Source organism: Pithys albifrons, chromosome 10 (genome assembly GCF_047495875.1).
Source record: "Pithys albifrons albifrons isolate INPA30051 chromosome 10, PitAlb_v1, whole genome shotgun sequence".
Lineage (NCBI taxonomy): Eukaryota > Metazoa > Chordata > Aves > Passeriformes > Thamnophilidae > Pithys > Pithys albifrons.
Window position 1 is genome coordinate 12688596 of NC_092467.1, and position 17040 is coordinate 12705635.

Genomic DNA, 17040 nt, shown 5'->3' on the forward strand with positions numbered 1-17040 from the left:
AAAGGAAGACTGTCTATTAAGGATATCTAGAGTAGTGAATATAACTACTACATGTCCATTTATTGTTTGCATATGTCATTTCAGGAAGAGACATTTTATGATGTGAAGAGAAAAAGTAAAGAGAAAAGATATAAAGGCAGAAGGCACCACGATCTTTGAGGATAAGTGATTGTAACAGATTCTCTTTTGGCAAAAATATTTTTAACAATTTAATGAACATTAGGAAAGCTTGGTATAGTATGGATATATCAATGTGTCATCACAGTGAAAAGTTTCACATTATTAAAATAGGCTTGTCTGTGTTACTCAGTATTTTCAGAAGTGCTGAATGTCTTTACAGGGCTATATAAATGCACTTTACTTATTTCCAAGATAGTCTTCCTTTATAGTTTTGAGCAGTATAATAATTTATGTGGATATTTGCCATTAAGTTGATGAGATTGTATTTATCAGTGACATTAATAAACCTTTTACATATTCCACAATGGAAAGCTCGAGGTGAGCACTTAATGTAGCGCAAAACTTATCAGAACAGGCTCTGTGCTGCCATTTTAATTTCTCTCACCTCCCAGCGTGCAGATGGAAAATGCAGTGAGGCTCATTCCCTGCTGTATATTTATCACATGTGTTCAGCTAATTAAAGAATAAGTAGGGAACCCATTTCCTCCCACAACACTTACTGTGTTGTTCATTCACAGCCCCTTTCTTTAATGTGATTACAATATCCGTGTTCAGCTTTCAGCTAGCAGAACAAAGGCAAGACAATAGCTGGCAGAGCTCATTTTTGGCACTCCTGTTCTTCAGCTTGGTTATTTTTTTTTCTTCAAATGAAGGGCTGTATGTTATGTGTATGTAGACCCATGTAGACCCAGAGTAACTTCACTATCAACTGAGACCACAGACACCTTTTGGCAACATCTGATCTCTGCTGCTTCCTGAATCTGGGCAACCTGCTGGGAGTCTGGGTTTGTATGTCTGTGAATCAGTGCTACTTTGGCAATTGTTCCCTAGCATTAGGTTAAATCTCAGTGATAGATACTATGAATAATGAAATGGAGTTGAACTGGGAAGTTATATATATATATATCTATTTATAAAAATAAATATATCTATCTATCTATCTATCTATCTATCTATCTACCTACCTATCTATCTATCTATCTCCCTCCAATGGAAAAACTGTAACAAGAAAAAAAATTACCAGAAAGACATTTGTCATCTGTTGTCTCACTGTTTATTAACTATAAATTACAGATGGCACTTTGAACATTTGGCATGCTGAAGAATTGTTACCTTTGGCGAACAGGGTTCCATACCAATAATAAAGTCTAGCAACACTCATTAATGAAGTTGAAAACTGACATGGCAAAAATACTGTGCAAGGCTGAGTATTATAGCACAGTGAGTGCCACTTGAAAAACTGGGAACTCTCATGTTAATCAGATGTATGAAATGCTTTTATAAACAGGCATAGAACAGACACACATTTTGAATGCAGGAAATAAAATTTACTTGAAGAGTGTTTCCAGAAAATCTTGAAAGACAAAAGCTTGACATTATATTAGAAATAGGGCCCAATTCTTGTTAAAAATAGCTTTGTTAGACATAAGGGAGTTACAGAGATTAAAACAAGTATTTGTGAAAGAAATGTATAGCCTGTGATACTTAATGTTATAGATATGTGATGTTTTATTTTCCAGAGAACAAGACCCTCACCATGAACCAGTGAGACCTTTCCTACTGACCTCCACCACATAAGCATGTGGGAAGTACCACCCTCAAATTGTGCTGTTTAAGGGAAAGTAGATAGTAGAAACAAAGCTTCAAGCCAGACTATTTTACCAAATTAGCAAATCAAATTAAAACACCAAACAGGCCCAACAACCTTTAGTAACTGAATCTAACCTCCATCTTTCCCAATACACAATTAACACCTCAGTAATATAACCTACAATGGTCCACAGAACATCCTGGATTATTGTCCAACACAGTATCACAGGCTGTGGAACACTTCTCAAGACCTTTCAAACACTTAAGACACTAAAAAACTCAAAGGTCACAATTTCAGTGTGCCACAAGGGAGGCAGTGAGTATCTCCACTGCCTTTAGAACAACAGGGCTTAAATAACACTAAGCTAACATTCTCAAATCATCCTAATAATCAGAACATACACAGGTTCCAGTGTGGGAGAAAAAGCCCCTGCAGATCTGAACTTGGAAGGAATTTTCCTCCCAATCTCCATCTGGTGACTGAAAGGATGGGAAGATAACAGAAGTAGTCACCTGTTTGCTAAGATTCAACACTGCTGCCAATAAAGCACAATGAAAGTGAGTAAAATTGGAGGTGGGAAGGCTGCAGGCTTGCTGCTTTCAGTCTGGGTTGGCAATGGCTACAGGACAACCCTCAGGTTTCCCTTCACCACGTATCATTAGGGCATCTAAAGGTCTCACAGGTATTGATTGAAACTTAAGCATAACTGATTGCAAGGCTGGCTTTCTTAAAGGTATGACAGCAATCACCATGTCAGTGTTTATGTTGTAAGGCATAGGCCACGTTTTATTACTCTGGGTCTACTTGGTGGTTTCCATGCTTGCCAGTGTGTGAATTCACTGATACAGTTATTAGGGCTTTATCAAGAAATAAAAAGCTCTTCAAGTTGTTACATTCTTTTTCATGTCAAAGTAATGATTTTTGACTTCAGAGCACCTTGATTTATTCAGAAATTGCAGTTGCCCATCTGAGGTAATTTTGCAGTTAACTTACAAATCCACAAATATTTGACATTTCATTTTAAGAAATGAAATTTATTTTGCTGCTAAAGAAATTAAGGGCATCAAGAATTTAGATTTAAGCCCATTGTATAATGCATTGCATTTGATTCACTGGTAAAAACCTTCTCATTATTTGAATTCTTTAATTTTAAAAATCAAACAATTTACATTTTCTCCATTTAGTTAGCATCACCTGAGATTCACAGATTTGCTATCCATGTACTTACCATATATATTTATGAAAACTGTGGAAGCAGTTTTGATAAATCAGAGCCAAAGCTCTGTTATCTGCCATTAAATAAGCTTATCCAAATGTTTTTTACCTTTCTACATATATGACTGAAGAGGAAAGAATTAGCCTGGAAAAATGACTATCATATGGGAATAAGACTTGCACATGTCACTGGAAATCTGCTTATTAAAATGTTCAAGTCAACATTTCACTCGTACTTAAACCACAAAAAACTGCTTTTAAATTCAGAGAAAAGTGAAATGAGCATTTCCAATAGAGCAAGACTGTGCTTGACCTAGAAGGGTGGTGAATCCATCAAGTCTCTTAGAGGTGAAAATACTCTACATTTTGCAGGATTAAATCTTAGGAGCCCCAGTTCAAGAAAGCGTTTTAGGCACAAACTTCTCTGTTTTCTGAAAAGTGCTTAGGTATTCTCTTTATTTCACTGATTTTGTACAAGAAGTAGTATGAAAGACTTTTGAAGGTGGTAAATCAGCCACAATACATATATTAGGATACATACATTTTGTATGTGGTATGATCACTGTGATCCTGAAGATTGTCTTAGTGCAACAAGAATGGTATTTATTTAAAAGAAAGACATAATATGTAGCAAACCAGGGTTGGAGCCTATAGTTACTTCATGTGATACAATTCTCACAGGAGCCCAAGAGAATTCTGCTTGCGTTAAGGTGGAAAGACAGGTGGAAATATTTTACATTGCCCTTCCCCCTTCCCCCCAGACTCTTGTTAAATGAAAGAGTTTTAAATTTTATTTCTGTGGAGTCTAGAGAATTTCTAAGTGCATAGTTGTTTTACTAAGACATTCTAAATAATCACTCGTAAATTAATTTTAAATTTACTTACTTTTGACTTCTCACTAAGTTCCTTGTCTTATGTAGCTACAGCTGCTGTCTCAGCATTTCAGTGTACATGGGAAAACAATGTACTGAACGAGCAGATGAAAAATTCCAAACAGAGTAATTTAGAGTCATATTTATTGGGCCTATTCAGGCAGCTGAAATTATACAGCCCTGATGTCATACCAATGATGTCTGTCATCTACATCAAACAAATACGTGGGACAGTGGTTTTTTTTCCAAGAATATTTGATTGTGTTAATCTCCTCAGCACAGTCATACAAAATCCTGATTTGTCTACTAAAGTTCTTATTAGCTCAGACTAATTACTGTCAAAGGAGATCATGCATTTTCTGAATGTGTTGCAAGCAAAGTTAAAAAAAGGACACATGAAATGCAGTGTGTGGATGGATCTGTGTGTTTAATCAGAAAGTAAAATGTTGATCTGTCAAGTTACAAACTGAAACAAATAATAGCAACCTAAATAGTTTCTGGCTTGAATCTCGGCAATGGATTATAAAGAATATGAAAACATAATTTATTCATCCATAGTCTATTTTGGCACCACAATATCTGCTAACTACTCTTTTTGTTACCTGGAAAATAGAAAGGTAAAAAATCACACTGAAAATACAAAAAAAGGTTCTATTGATGCTTATGTTACTAAGAAACATTATATAATTAAATTCTCTACCTCTGTTTGCTATTAGAACAGCATTTTCATGGCTACCTGTTAATTACTGGCCATTGTACAAGGCTTGCTTTATTAACTATGTCCAGTTGTCACCTGAAGTGTTCTTTTTCTGTATACTGTCTGTGGTGACATGAGAACAATGCATATTCTCCTAGTTTGATAAAGATCTTAATTTCTTTCCTAATATGCTTCTCTTACTGGGTTCTGACATTTTCTCTAATTCTGCAATTTGAATATTTATAGCAGATGCTCTTTCTAAAGCACTGTTTTCACCTTGGAATCCCTTTTCTAAATTGATATCATGTCAAACTGATTTGACAAATACTTTTCCTAACCTCATGTGCATAATTTCAGTTTCTTCTCTAAGGAGAGGTGAGGAAACACTGCATTTACAGCCCTATGCCTGGAAGCAGAATTAACTGCAATATGTTTTTGTGAAATTTAGTGAATGAAAGGGGCTAATAAACATCCCTACCCATGTCCTATTGACATGGGCAACTGGCAACTTTTGTAGGTCTCCAGGCAAGTATACAAGAGTCTGTACTAGGAGCTGGAAAAATTAGGCTGGGAAGAGGATTTTAAGATTCAACCCTTTAATTTTCACATCTGTGACCCCAGCATGGCTTCCTTCTGTGTAAGGACAGCACAACCAGTTTCTCAGGGGCTTCTGGGTTAAGTCTATCCAGGATGCTTAGCCAGAGAGTTTCATCATCACACACGGAATCAAAATGCCTCCTTGGGGCTACCAGGACAATGGAAATGAGGCGATAAGTCTACACAGATGTTCTTATCCATTGAAAAAGCTCATTTTGGCTTAACTGGCAAGTAAGCAGCAGTGGTCCCTACAGCTGCCAGTCACTGAAAAGGCACAGAAGAAAAGCCGCAGTTATCCCGGGACTGACCTATGCACACATTTTCATCGTCCAGCTCTGCAGAAGCATTTCTGAAGTAGCCCAGCCTGCATAACTCACAGTGCTGACCTCTAGTGTTGTGCTTACAGCTCACGCAAATGACCGTATTGAGCAGCTCGATGTAACTGCACCGGTTGGAGTGCCCGAAGCATTGACAGTCTTTCAAGGAAGAACAGAAATGTATACAAAATGTATACAGCAGCAGAGTAATAGCACATTACATGCTTAGTAAAAATGAACCATGAGCAGAAATATGAATGAATAGCACATAACATGTTAATCAATGTAACATGGACAACAGCAGACGTTTATCTGCAATGAGAGTGGAAGTTTGTTTCAGGCAGGTTAGCGTGACCTGACAACCATGGCATGATGGCGCAGGCTGGCTGTTGTTGGCAGACCTGATGGAACTGAAGCATTTGCAGTTGTAAACCTTTCCGGGTTACTGGAGGCTCTATAGTTTCTACTGATAGAAAAGTACATATTTTTGCACATTTGAGATGAGTATAAATCAAGACCCAGAAAAAACTTCCTCGTATTAAAAATGTTCATTTCAGTGGACAAAATTGTCAAACTTTGTTATGCTTAAATCCACAACTGTAAGTAAAAGTTTTTTTTCTTCTGACAAAAATGTTGAGTATTAAAAAATGCTACTGAGCTTTGGGTGCTATAATTGATTGGCACCTCAGGAACCAAATTGTTCTATTTCAAGACCAAACAAATCTTTAGTTTGACAATTTTGGCCAGCAGCTCCTAAAACAATAAACAGAGAAGAAAAGGAAGGAAGAGAATTGTTATTTGAGAGCTACTTCCACTGTACTTTTGAGGTAAGCATGAACCCATTTTTGTACTCTGAGATGAAAAACAATTGGGCCAAAAAAGATCATGAGAATTCTGAAATGTGTACTGACTAGAAAGCATGCTTATTGCAGCCATTTGAAATGCAGCTGGCACGATAGCAGCTTTTAAAACCATTCTCCATTAAACATAGAATGCCAGTGCTTTTTAGTCTTTGATCACAAGCAATGCTCAGCTGGTTTTATGCAGAACGAAGCAGAAATTAGAAATGTATCAATAACATTATAGAAGGCACAGCTATGCTCTGCATAGAAAGCTGGTTTTAAGGCCTGATCACTGAGCTCACAATGAATGCAGGAAAGGTTATTAGGATGATCGGAGAAGTAGAGTCTATTTAAAAAGAGAAGACTAGGATAATTTGGCTTGTTTAGTCCAGGAAACTGATGATACAAGATAACACTGAGCTATAAATACATCAAGGAGATAGCCTTCTGCCATCCTAGTGGACAACACTGTGCTAATCTAATGGGCAACACTGGCACAGGAACAAATGCGTATTAACTGGCAGTTGAGAAATTTCAACTGGAAATTAAGAGATGGTATCTAGCCATTAGGGCACTGAGGTTCTTGAACACTTCCAATTTGTGGCAAAACACACGGATGCTTTAGAGATGTAGTCTATTAACTTGTGGAAGAAATTATAGTATGTTTTCTTCAGTAATGGAGCACTGGATGCAGTGACTTGGAAGGACTTCAAGGTCTTGAATTTAACTTATCTTGTAAAAAGCTGTAGCACAGCATGTAAAATGTTTCCATACAAGACAGAGGCCAAGCGCCCTGTGCCGCCCTTCCTCTGATATCCCCCTGATTACACTGGAGCATCTCATGAGCCCACTGATTGTTGGAAGTGGGCATCAGACTTTCTTCCTGACTGTATTTTTATAAAAAAATAACAGTTCTGGCATATGTTTCTGAGTATGCTATGCCCACCTAATACATACATATTTCTCTGGCTTTTGTCTGATGTAGTGGACTGTAATAGATTGCATTTATTCTTAGATACTTGGCACAACATATGTTTAAATCTTGAGAGCTGCCTTTCTCCTGCCAGAAAACATTAATTAATTTTTCATATACACATATATGCATTTTGTTAACACATATTTCTTGTTCTCTTTGATGCTGTACTGCTAAACCAATGTTTTGTGGTTTATGTCAGTCTGCTAATTTTTGGATGCCTATAAATGAGTGAGTACAGGAAAACATTGGGTATATCAGGCTCAGTATGATACCATCTGACACAAGTGAGTAGGGATGAAAAATATATTAATGTTTGTTGTCTTTTGGAGTTGGTCAGTGTGATTCAGCATCTCAGCCAGCCACCCAGCAGTATTTCTCCCCTAGCATATTGATCTTGCTCAAGTGAAAACTGGTTGTGTATGGCAGAGAAAAGATATGTCAAAGTGGAAACTAATACTAGCAAACAGGCCTCACAGAAAAGTGTTATTGTAAGAGTTTGTGTTTGATATTTAAAAAAGAAAGACAAGCAATCTGATCTTTCTGAATTTTGGATTTAGAAGCAAGGCTGTTTTAGTCTCTCTGTTTGACAGAAGACCTGTCTTCTACTATCATTAGACAATGTATTTTGGTGAGATGATACTGTATTGGTATGTTTGTCAGACTTGTTACTAAATATTTTCATACTGTAGGTGAATTTAGAGGAAAAAATTTACCTTGTTTTTTGAATCCAGAAGAGGCAACCCATTCTTATGTTTCCAAAATATGCAGACTATAAAGAACTCAGGCTATACTACATCATTTTTCTGTTTAAAGTAGCAGAAAGAAATTGAGAATAGTCTGTGAATGAATGACTGCACTACTTCCACTCTGAAATTGTGATAGGACCTTCATTAATATTACTACTACACATAATTAGCCATTACAAAAGGATAAGAGACAAACTGCACATTAAGTAATTCACTCTGTAACAAGGCTTGCTCCAAGTTATGGAGTGAGGAAGCATCTAATAGTTACGAAGGACTTGGATATACACACATATGTAGAAGGTGTTCAGATGTGCGTCATTGATATTAAAGGTAAACAATGAGACCAGTTCTTGTACTTGGTTGCGTTTATATGAGTACTGCTCCTGTAACAACTGTGCTGTGTGAAAGAAAGTCTTTGTCTGAAAGTTAACGTATGATAAGGTACAGGAGGGCTCTGGGAGTCATGATCTGACAGGTAAATGCAACCTGGTGTAGAAAAAACCACAGTAAACTTGAAAACAGTCAAACATCTGATCAAACATAAATAACGGCAAAAGGAAAAAAGGGGTATGCCAAGTAATGATTAAATCAATTTTATGGTAATGTTTGCTTCTCCTCTGCCTCCCCACCATGTTGCTAATGCAAAAATTTGTTGCTGTTGGCCTGATTAGTGAATTATTTTTACATCCCTCTGTGTTTACAACAATAAGCTATATAAAGAGTCTTCACATGATTGAAATGGAATTATTTTATCTCCTGGCTAGATGAGGTGCTAAACTCCTCAAACATAGCACATAGAATTGCATTCAACATCACACCAGCTGGGAAGTTAATACCTCTCAATGTCACGTGGCCTGTCTAGCTTATCATGTGATTCACCTGAAGCAGAAAGCAGCCTGCTTGTTAGAATTATCAGAAGCACAGCTTAGGTGTTTAGGCAAATATCTCTGGTTTGGCAGCCTACTCACTTCCATGCACTGGAATAGTCAAGCAATCACTGAAAGACATGGGGGACAAGTACCCAAATCAGGATGTGCATGGTTTCCCAACAGTGAAATGACATGAGTGTTTTACAGTGCTGGAAAATGCTGCTTTCAGTTCTGAGTACCCCATGTCAGGAAATACACAGATAAGCTGAATAACAATAAGGAGTAAATGGTTCAGAAACTAAAGTCACAGAGGAGAGGTAATGATAGCTAGATAGGTTTAATGTAAAGGAAAAAGGGAGGTTTAATGTAAAGGAAAAAAGGGAGAAGAGATTGCCATGTTACATATGATCATTGTCTTTGGATGATTCAGGAATTGTCAAATCCCTTGCACACTCACAGAAGGATTGACTTGGTCAGCCTTTAAATACTGTTTTCCAATGCAATGAGTCTATTGCAACAGTCTTGATCCTATTGCAGAAAGCATGATAAAATTACCCATTGAAGGAGGATCCTTAAGAGCTTGATGATCTCATTGTTTTGTTTCTATAAATTGAACACTTTTAACCCCATTACAATGCTATGCATTTACATTTTTGACAGGACACACTATTGCTGAGGTTCAGCTGAAGCTTCCACTGCAGCCATTAAAACATGAAATGTCATCACATTAAACAATGATAAACACACATGGAAGGATCTCATAATTTTTAAACTAAGACAGGTAATGCATGAGACAGCTATCAGTGTGACTTTCTAATTAAAAGCACAAAGCATATTTCAAGAAAAGTGCATTCAGAGATCAGTAAATTATTTTTTCTTTTTCATTTTTCAGTAACTCTGTGTTCCTCCTCCATACACTAAGGCAAACAAAAGAGATTTCATGGTAACCTTAGAAATTACCTTCTTCGTAACAAACAGTATGGCTTATTGCCATGATCTCATCAAATGAGTCAAAGTTCAAATATTTGTTAATAACCCTATTCCTTGTTAATACGTATTTCATGAATAATGAGATATTCACAGTAGCTACAGAAAGACAAAACATATTCATACATACTCTTTACAGATAAATTGATGAGGGAAAACAATGAAAAGATCTCAGGGTTCAGACTGTGAATGACAGATAAGCAAATGAAACAGGTTGCCCATAAATCAGAGAGAATAATGGCATCCTTTATTATGCCCATATAATACCATTATTTTGATAAAACACTGAAACAACAGTTCAAAATGTAATGCCTACACTCTGAATTTGCACACTTAGAAAAAAATGAAGATGTAAGACATACTTAAAATGCATTAAAAGACATAACAATGCATTACACTCCATGGCATTTACAGATACTTTTTGAGGACATGGACAGTTTCTGTATTGTTTGCTCTCAACTAATCTGCTTATGTTTCCTCTTTTACAATTTATGCATATCAATGAGGAACACAAGACTCCAGTAAACATTTGCTTTCTAGGCAAGGATCTGAATGGTCATATTCATACATTTTACTCCTTTAAAAATAAATGCCATGTCACTTTATTTGTCAGCAACAACTGTCTAAGAAGCATATTTATTTTTCTTTTTATGGCTTATGTTTATGTAACTTAATGCTTCTGTTGTATTCAATGAAGATGCCTCACCAGTAAACTAATGGGTACACTTTACACTTCACAAATATTCCAGATTCATACAGAGAGCTATGGAAACACTGTATGAATCCTAGAATTCCTACCTCTCTTGTGGTTTGCAACTTGAACAGAAGAAACAGTTGACATGGCTAATTTGGGAACAACTGGATAGGTAATAAAATGAACAGCAAATTAGAAAAGGTATCACATAGGAACAAATCATGAGATTAAAATAAATGTCTTATTTTCTAACTTTTAAATTAAATTTAACAATGGTTATTGTTTTGTAAGGAAAGAATGAAAGAGAAAATGAGCCATATACTAATCACCTGTTGAATCATTTGAGCTGTAACATCCAAGATCAGACAGGGAATGTAATTCATGTCTACACAGTTTGGCAGTTTTATGTTAGAGGTTATTTTGTGATTTCTCCCAATCTATGACAAATATGGGAACCAGAGTGGTCTGAAACGGGTTTTATTGAATTTGTATGCATACTTTTTTTGCCAAATAGTATAAAGATAAACCCTATGATAAATCAGCAGATTTCTGTAGTTGTTCTTTTCATGCACTATGCTTAACTGACGAATTTAATCTACAATAAATGTTAAACACTGCAACAAGATGTTGCAAACACACAAAAAATGATAGAAATGCTTGTAAATTTTCGTGTTTTATGTTCCCTAACAAAACATCAAAACCAAATTTTTTTAAACTCTTACTTGTGCTGTTCAAGATGTATTTTGCAACAAAGTTAAGTCTTAGATCACACAGAGTATAATTAAGCTATGAAATCCATTAGAAATGCTAAGTATAATTTAATTTGGAATGTTTTGATTTAAAATTCCTGTGAATAATGTAGGCTAATCCTTACAGAGAGTAGAGGAACAGAGATCAGTCTGGGGTTTGTTTGTTTGTTTGTTTAAGAAATACATGCAAAAGCTGGGAAAATATAACATGTGCTAAATGAAGTTACTGGAATGCTAAGTATCACTTTATCAGGGATAGTTAGTTTAAAATATATGTGAATAATCCAAATTATAGTACACTGTTAATCCTTAGAGCACAGTTCAATTAGTATTTCCTATTTTTTTTTTTCACATAGAAACTTGCACATATAACATGGTAGATTTCACATGCATATGTTTGATTGGGTCATTGTGATCCATAGATTTAATTACAGCCCTTCCAGTGAAATTCCCAACACATCTTGTTTGGTTTGGCAGCTTTTCTAGATTGCCTTTTCATTAATTTTATTCTGCACTTCTTTGTGTTATAGCACATAAAGGACACCCTTTGAACAGTGAAAATGAGCCACAGGCCAGATTTCTGCAGGGATTTTTTGGAGAGAAAAGGGCAGTAAGTAAGAAGAACAAAAAGGCATTATTTTTATAATGAACAGTCATTCTGAAAGGTGAAGTATAGCTGAATACTTCTTCAAACAACAAAGAATGTTACTTTTATTAGTCATAAAAAGTAATTTTATGTCTTTCAATGCTAATCATCATGCCACGGTCTGTGAGTAACTGTGGCACTCAAATTGTAAAAAAACCATGAGCCTGTCCTGCAGAGAACTTGCTTGTACTGTGGATGGCATGAAAGCTGAAAGTGCTTCTCAGGTCACTTGGGAAAAAAAGTGGAAACAGGACATTAAACATGGGTCTGATGTAGACAATGACAATCTCTTTCACTCAAAAATCTCAAAGCTTATTCAAAATATAGACTGTTCTACCTAAACAAGTCCAACATTTTCTAGGGCTTTCTGTATATCATTACTTCTGATCTGTATCTACTTTTCCAGACTCTTTGCAGTAATGGATACAACCTGAGTGTTGGAAGACTCCTTTTTTAGGTAAGGTTTGTTTAGTTATTTTCTCAGAGAATAACATTACTTAGCACTGGAGAAAAATGAGTTGGATTATCATTGTTACTACTTTTGCCACCATGTGGGACTCATTGAAAGCAATTTCAGTAACTTTAGACCACTAGGAATTTCGCAGCATCCTACCTTGGTTTGGTTTAGAAACCTCAAGGGAAGAAATATTCGGCCATATCCTATCAAACTTTGAAGGATCTGCATGCATTAGGAAAAATCAGGTTTTGTTATTTACATCTGTGATATTGTTCTAAACAGGCAAGCATATGGACAAAGACATAGGTTACAAACATCTACTACTGGACTAATCTAAGTTGCACTTGAACAGTACATGACTCCACACTGAACAAGAAAACAAGCAATTGATGATTCCCAAAACACCAAATGGACATAAAATACTGTGCATAACAATTTATCTTCTGTGGTTTAAAATATAATTTTTCAGGATGAGAAGATATCCTAGGGCAATATATATGGCTCTAACACCAGGAACAAAACAGGAACATATTCTGTTAAATCTGCTCTGCAGAGATAAAATGACAGTATCAGACAAATATGGATTTCTTACCAAAGACACATATCTTACCGTAACATCCTGTTTTAGGACCTTTTGAGTGAATTACATATCTGTTATCAGAAGAAATATATTTACCAGTAGAGTGGGCCTTTTCTTTGGCACTCACACTTTTGTGTGTTTCATCTATTTCCTATCACCTCTGCTGATATATTTTACAGCTTGATTTTTTTTTGTCAAAACATTAAATGTCTATATTTCTCAGAAGTCCTACATAATGTGTTACTTGCATGAAGCAATTTGTGTCTCAGCAAAAGAATTTAGCTGTGTCCCTTTAGAACTTTATCTCCTCTGGTTAACGTGTTATGGTGGTGGGGAGTGACAATCAGTGGAACAGTGCTGGGTGTTCGAGCCGAGAATAAGTGAAGGAGACTGGGGGGAGGGGGGGTGTGGGGGAAGAAAAGAAAATTTTTTTTCTTTTCTGTTTCCATCTGCCTAGCTTTGAATATCAGATTTGGACCATGTTTTTAACATCTTCTCTGAGTACTGCAATGGTTGTGTTTTCTTTGAGCCAAACAGAATTTTTCTTAATGCTCCTATCAACCTACATAGTGGTGATATTAGTAGAGAAAGAGCTATTCCTTCACTTCTGTCTAGGAGGAATTCAGTTGGGCATTGAGTAGTTGGCAGTTATCACAACTTGGCATCAAGGGTTTAGACATATGTCTTTATGAAGAAGATGTCTTTATGAAGAAGATGTGTTTCACTGTTATGTCCATCTTAGGAAGACCTGCCATGAAGCTGTGACAAGAAGACTGGGGCTTCAGTCATCTGGTATGGAAAGAGGACATCCCAAAATATCTCCCGATCCATTTGTAAAGGATAAAGAGAAATTGGCTGGATGGGGCTGTCTGTCTCAAGAGTCCTCCCACACAGAGGACAATTCAAGGAAAGGCTGGTGAACTGCAGTGGCCATTTACTGTTAGGTAGTCTTCTGCAACTGAATGGGTCAAGGTATAATATAATCACATAATTACATCAGATTCTTGCATTGTTTTGCTTTTTACTTATCACTCAAGAAAACAGAAGAAAATAAAACTGAGTCAGTTTGGTAGATTCTCCAACAGGCTACGTATTGATTAAAAAAGTCTATGTATTGATTAAAAATAACCTGCCTCTACAGGTCAGATCCACCAATTCCCACACATAGGAAGTGCAAACGCAACAGTCAGAGTGTATGACGAGCTGTACTTACTGAGGTAACCAGTCCACTGATAACCCAGCCCACTCCACTGGACGACTATTACCATGCACCTGAGAGACCACCTTCCTCCTCCTGAAACACTGACTGACTGGTTATGGTAAGTTTCAAGCATGCACAGGCGAATTACTTGCAATTAATTCACTGTTAAAATTCTGGTAGCTTTAGAAACACTTGGGCTTGACCGAAACATTTTAAAGGGACTGGAAATTAGAGAATACATATAAAAATCAGTAGGTAAAAAAGGAAACACAGTATTTATGGACTACATTGTTGTGCTGTCCCCTGAGTGTTTTTCTCTTTTAGCCATTGTGCAGCATCAGAGTTGCTGCAGAAAACTGTTGATGTTTCAGGCTGGAGCTTCCAATATCCTCCCCGTGTTGTTAAGCACTGTGTGCACACCCGCTACAAAAATTTGTATGTATAGTGATTTGTACTGAAAAGGTCTGCATATTATCAGAGGTAAAACTAATAGTGTCAAATTTAATAAACTGTAGGTCCTATATAGGAAATAAATGTCCTTGACATACTTGGACTCATATAATCAGTAATATTTCATATATAATCGATTCTCATTATAATTTCTCCAGGTAATTTCATGTCCAAATACAATCACTCCTTGTAAGGTAGAAAAAAATCAGTGTTACGTGTTTTTAAGTGATCCTATAAATGCTATAGGTCTGTGCTTGTTTTAGCAAACTTACTTAAAGTGAAAGTTGTGACTTACCACAAAATAATTAAAAATTCCCTGACCCTTTAAATTAGATAATACAGAGATGAATTTCCTAATGGACACCCAAAACAATAAAGAGCATATTTACAGTGCCTGGAGATTAGTAATTATTACTAGTTATTACTGATAATTATAACCATCTTAGATGGGACTTCTGGAGGTCATTTTTTCCTTCTGTTTGCTCATGGCAGGGTCAACCCTAAAGTTAGATGAGGTTATTGAGGGTCACATCCAGCTGAGACAAGCTGCACTTCGGTAATGTGAGAGATTAATGAGACTTAATGCTTCTATCATGTGCTTTTTTCAATGTTTGGTAAAGAGGATATCTCTTTCTCATATACTTATTCATGGACTGTATTATCATCAAGGTTACAGGTTTCTTGATAAAGGTATTTCTTCACCTCTTTGAATTTACTGATTTTTTCTGGATGGAGATGACTTTAAATGCTTTATCTAAAAAGGTGTGTGAGATGTCCAAGTAAAAGAATGTTGACTGTCATTCCCATAAGTATATTGGAGCAGATGAGTCATCCTTTGAACAGGCAGAACTGGAAAGACTCTTTTAGCAGCTAGTTACTTCTCACAGCAATCTGTGAAAATATTTCTAGTCCTTGGAGATTATAATGAAGGGGTTTATTTATTGAGAAGTTGACTAGATAAACTCATGTTTTCCAGAACACTTCCATTTCTGGACACTTTATTTTGTAATTTGAGTCATTATTTGCCAGAATAATTAAAGAATTTTGGTGTAGGTGTTCTACAAGAGATGCTATGTAAATCTACTGTAATATATTCCATGACAGTTATTCTGGGCAAACAAGGCTACAGAAATGTAAGAGAGTTTCTAAATGTATGCTTCAGTGTTATTATTTAAAAATGAAGCTACTGTAGGCACCTTTAAGGGTGGAGGTATGCAAGCTGGGCGACTGAGCAGAAAATCAGATATGACATTTTAAATTTGCATTGGAAATTTTTGCATTTTTAGTTACTATTGTTCCAAAGCCAATTATATGAAGAAAATAACTATTCGGGGAAAAAAAATCTTACTTTCATGAAGTAAGGAAAAACTGATTGCATTGTATTTATTAGATATATGATAATTTCATTTTTCTTCTCTCAATTTTTTTTTAATATATACAGTATCAGAATTAATACTGATATTAAATGATGAAAATGTGTCTCAAATATTATTCCCTGGGAGTGCAGTCTGCACCATGGGCTGCATCATGCTTTCAGAGCAGGGAAATAAAGGAAATGAACGGGTAGTTTCAGCCCGGTTCCAACCAGACAGCTGCACATGAAAAAAACCTGTCATGATCTTGGCAGAAATTAATTGGCACTTTGTTGGTTTCTCACTCCAACCAAGTACTGAGCTGGCACCGAAATTAAAATGTATTCCCACTGAGAGGGGCTTTCCTTCCTCAGGGATGAAGGGCACAGGTGATGGAGCATATGAATACTCGGCTGCTGCCTGGGCACCTGCGCTCTGCAGCAGAGCAGTGCCTTGTCATCTACCAAACTGTGCCTGCTGCCCCTGCCCACAAACAAGGCATTTGCTGAAAGTCACCATGAATAAATCAGTAAGTCTTAAATAATGCTCACTAATGGCAGACAGGGAGCCTCTGTGTTGGCAACTATAATTATTAATTTAATTTTCAATAACAATAAGGAACCCCAGTGAGATATTCTGATTCAGATGTTTTCTATTCCACTTAAAACAGAAAAAAGTATTAAAAAAATTGTCAGTGTAAATTTAATGATTCAGTAGAAGTTCATGTCTCCAGACACAGAAAGCTGGCCTTGTCACTGCCTGTTTTGAACCATGAATAGGCAAGAGTAAATAGCTATTCTAAAACATAGATGTCTGCTGAGCCCAATGGAGTTATGGCAATGGTTTTAGGTGTTAATATTCAACAAAAAATTCAGAAAAAAAAATAATATGCACTAAAATTAGTGGTATATTTAGTAACTGCCAGAATAATTGTGTGTGTTTATATCAGATCCTATTCCAGCACTTCTTGCAAGCATCACACTATCATTATTACAGCATTTCTACCTCCTTTGGGTTTTTTG

At 36.2% G+C, this 17040-nt stretch overlaps 1 protein-coding gene across 8 annotated transcripts in view; it reads right to left on the reverse strand.

Moving 5' to 3' along the window:
* NTNG1 (netrin G1) overlaps nt 1–17040 on the reverse strand; it is a 158178-nt gene that overhangs the window by 23991 nt on the left and 117147 nt on the right. For 3 of the 8 annotated variants that reach the window (XM_071564583.1, XM_071564580.1, XM_071564581.1), the window contains exon 6: nt 5461–5628. The exons of 2 other annotated variants lie outside the window; for them this stretch is intronic. In XM_071564583.1, coding sequence (XP_071420684.1) covers nt 5461–5628 — 168 coding nt within the window. Of the gene's footprint in view, nt 1–5460; nt 5629–10687; nt 10748–12591; nt 12658–17040 lie in introns of all 8 variants that reach the window. 3 more of the 8 variants (XM_071564586.1, XM_071564582.1, XM_071564588.1) reach the window with 2 other exon arrangements.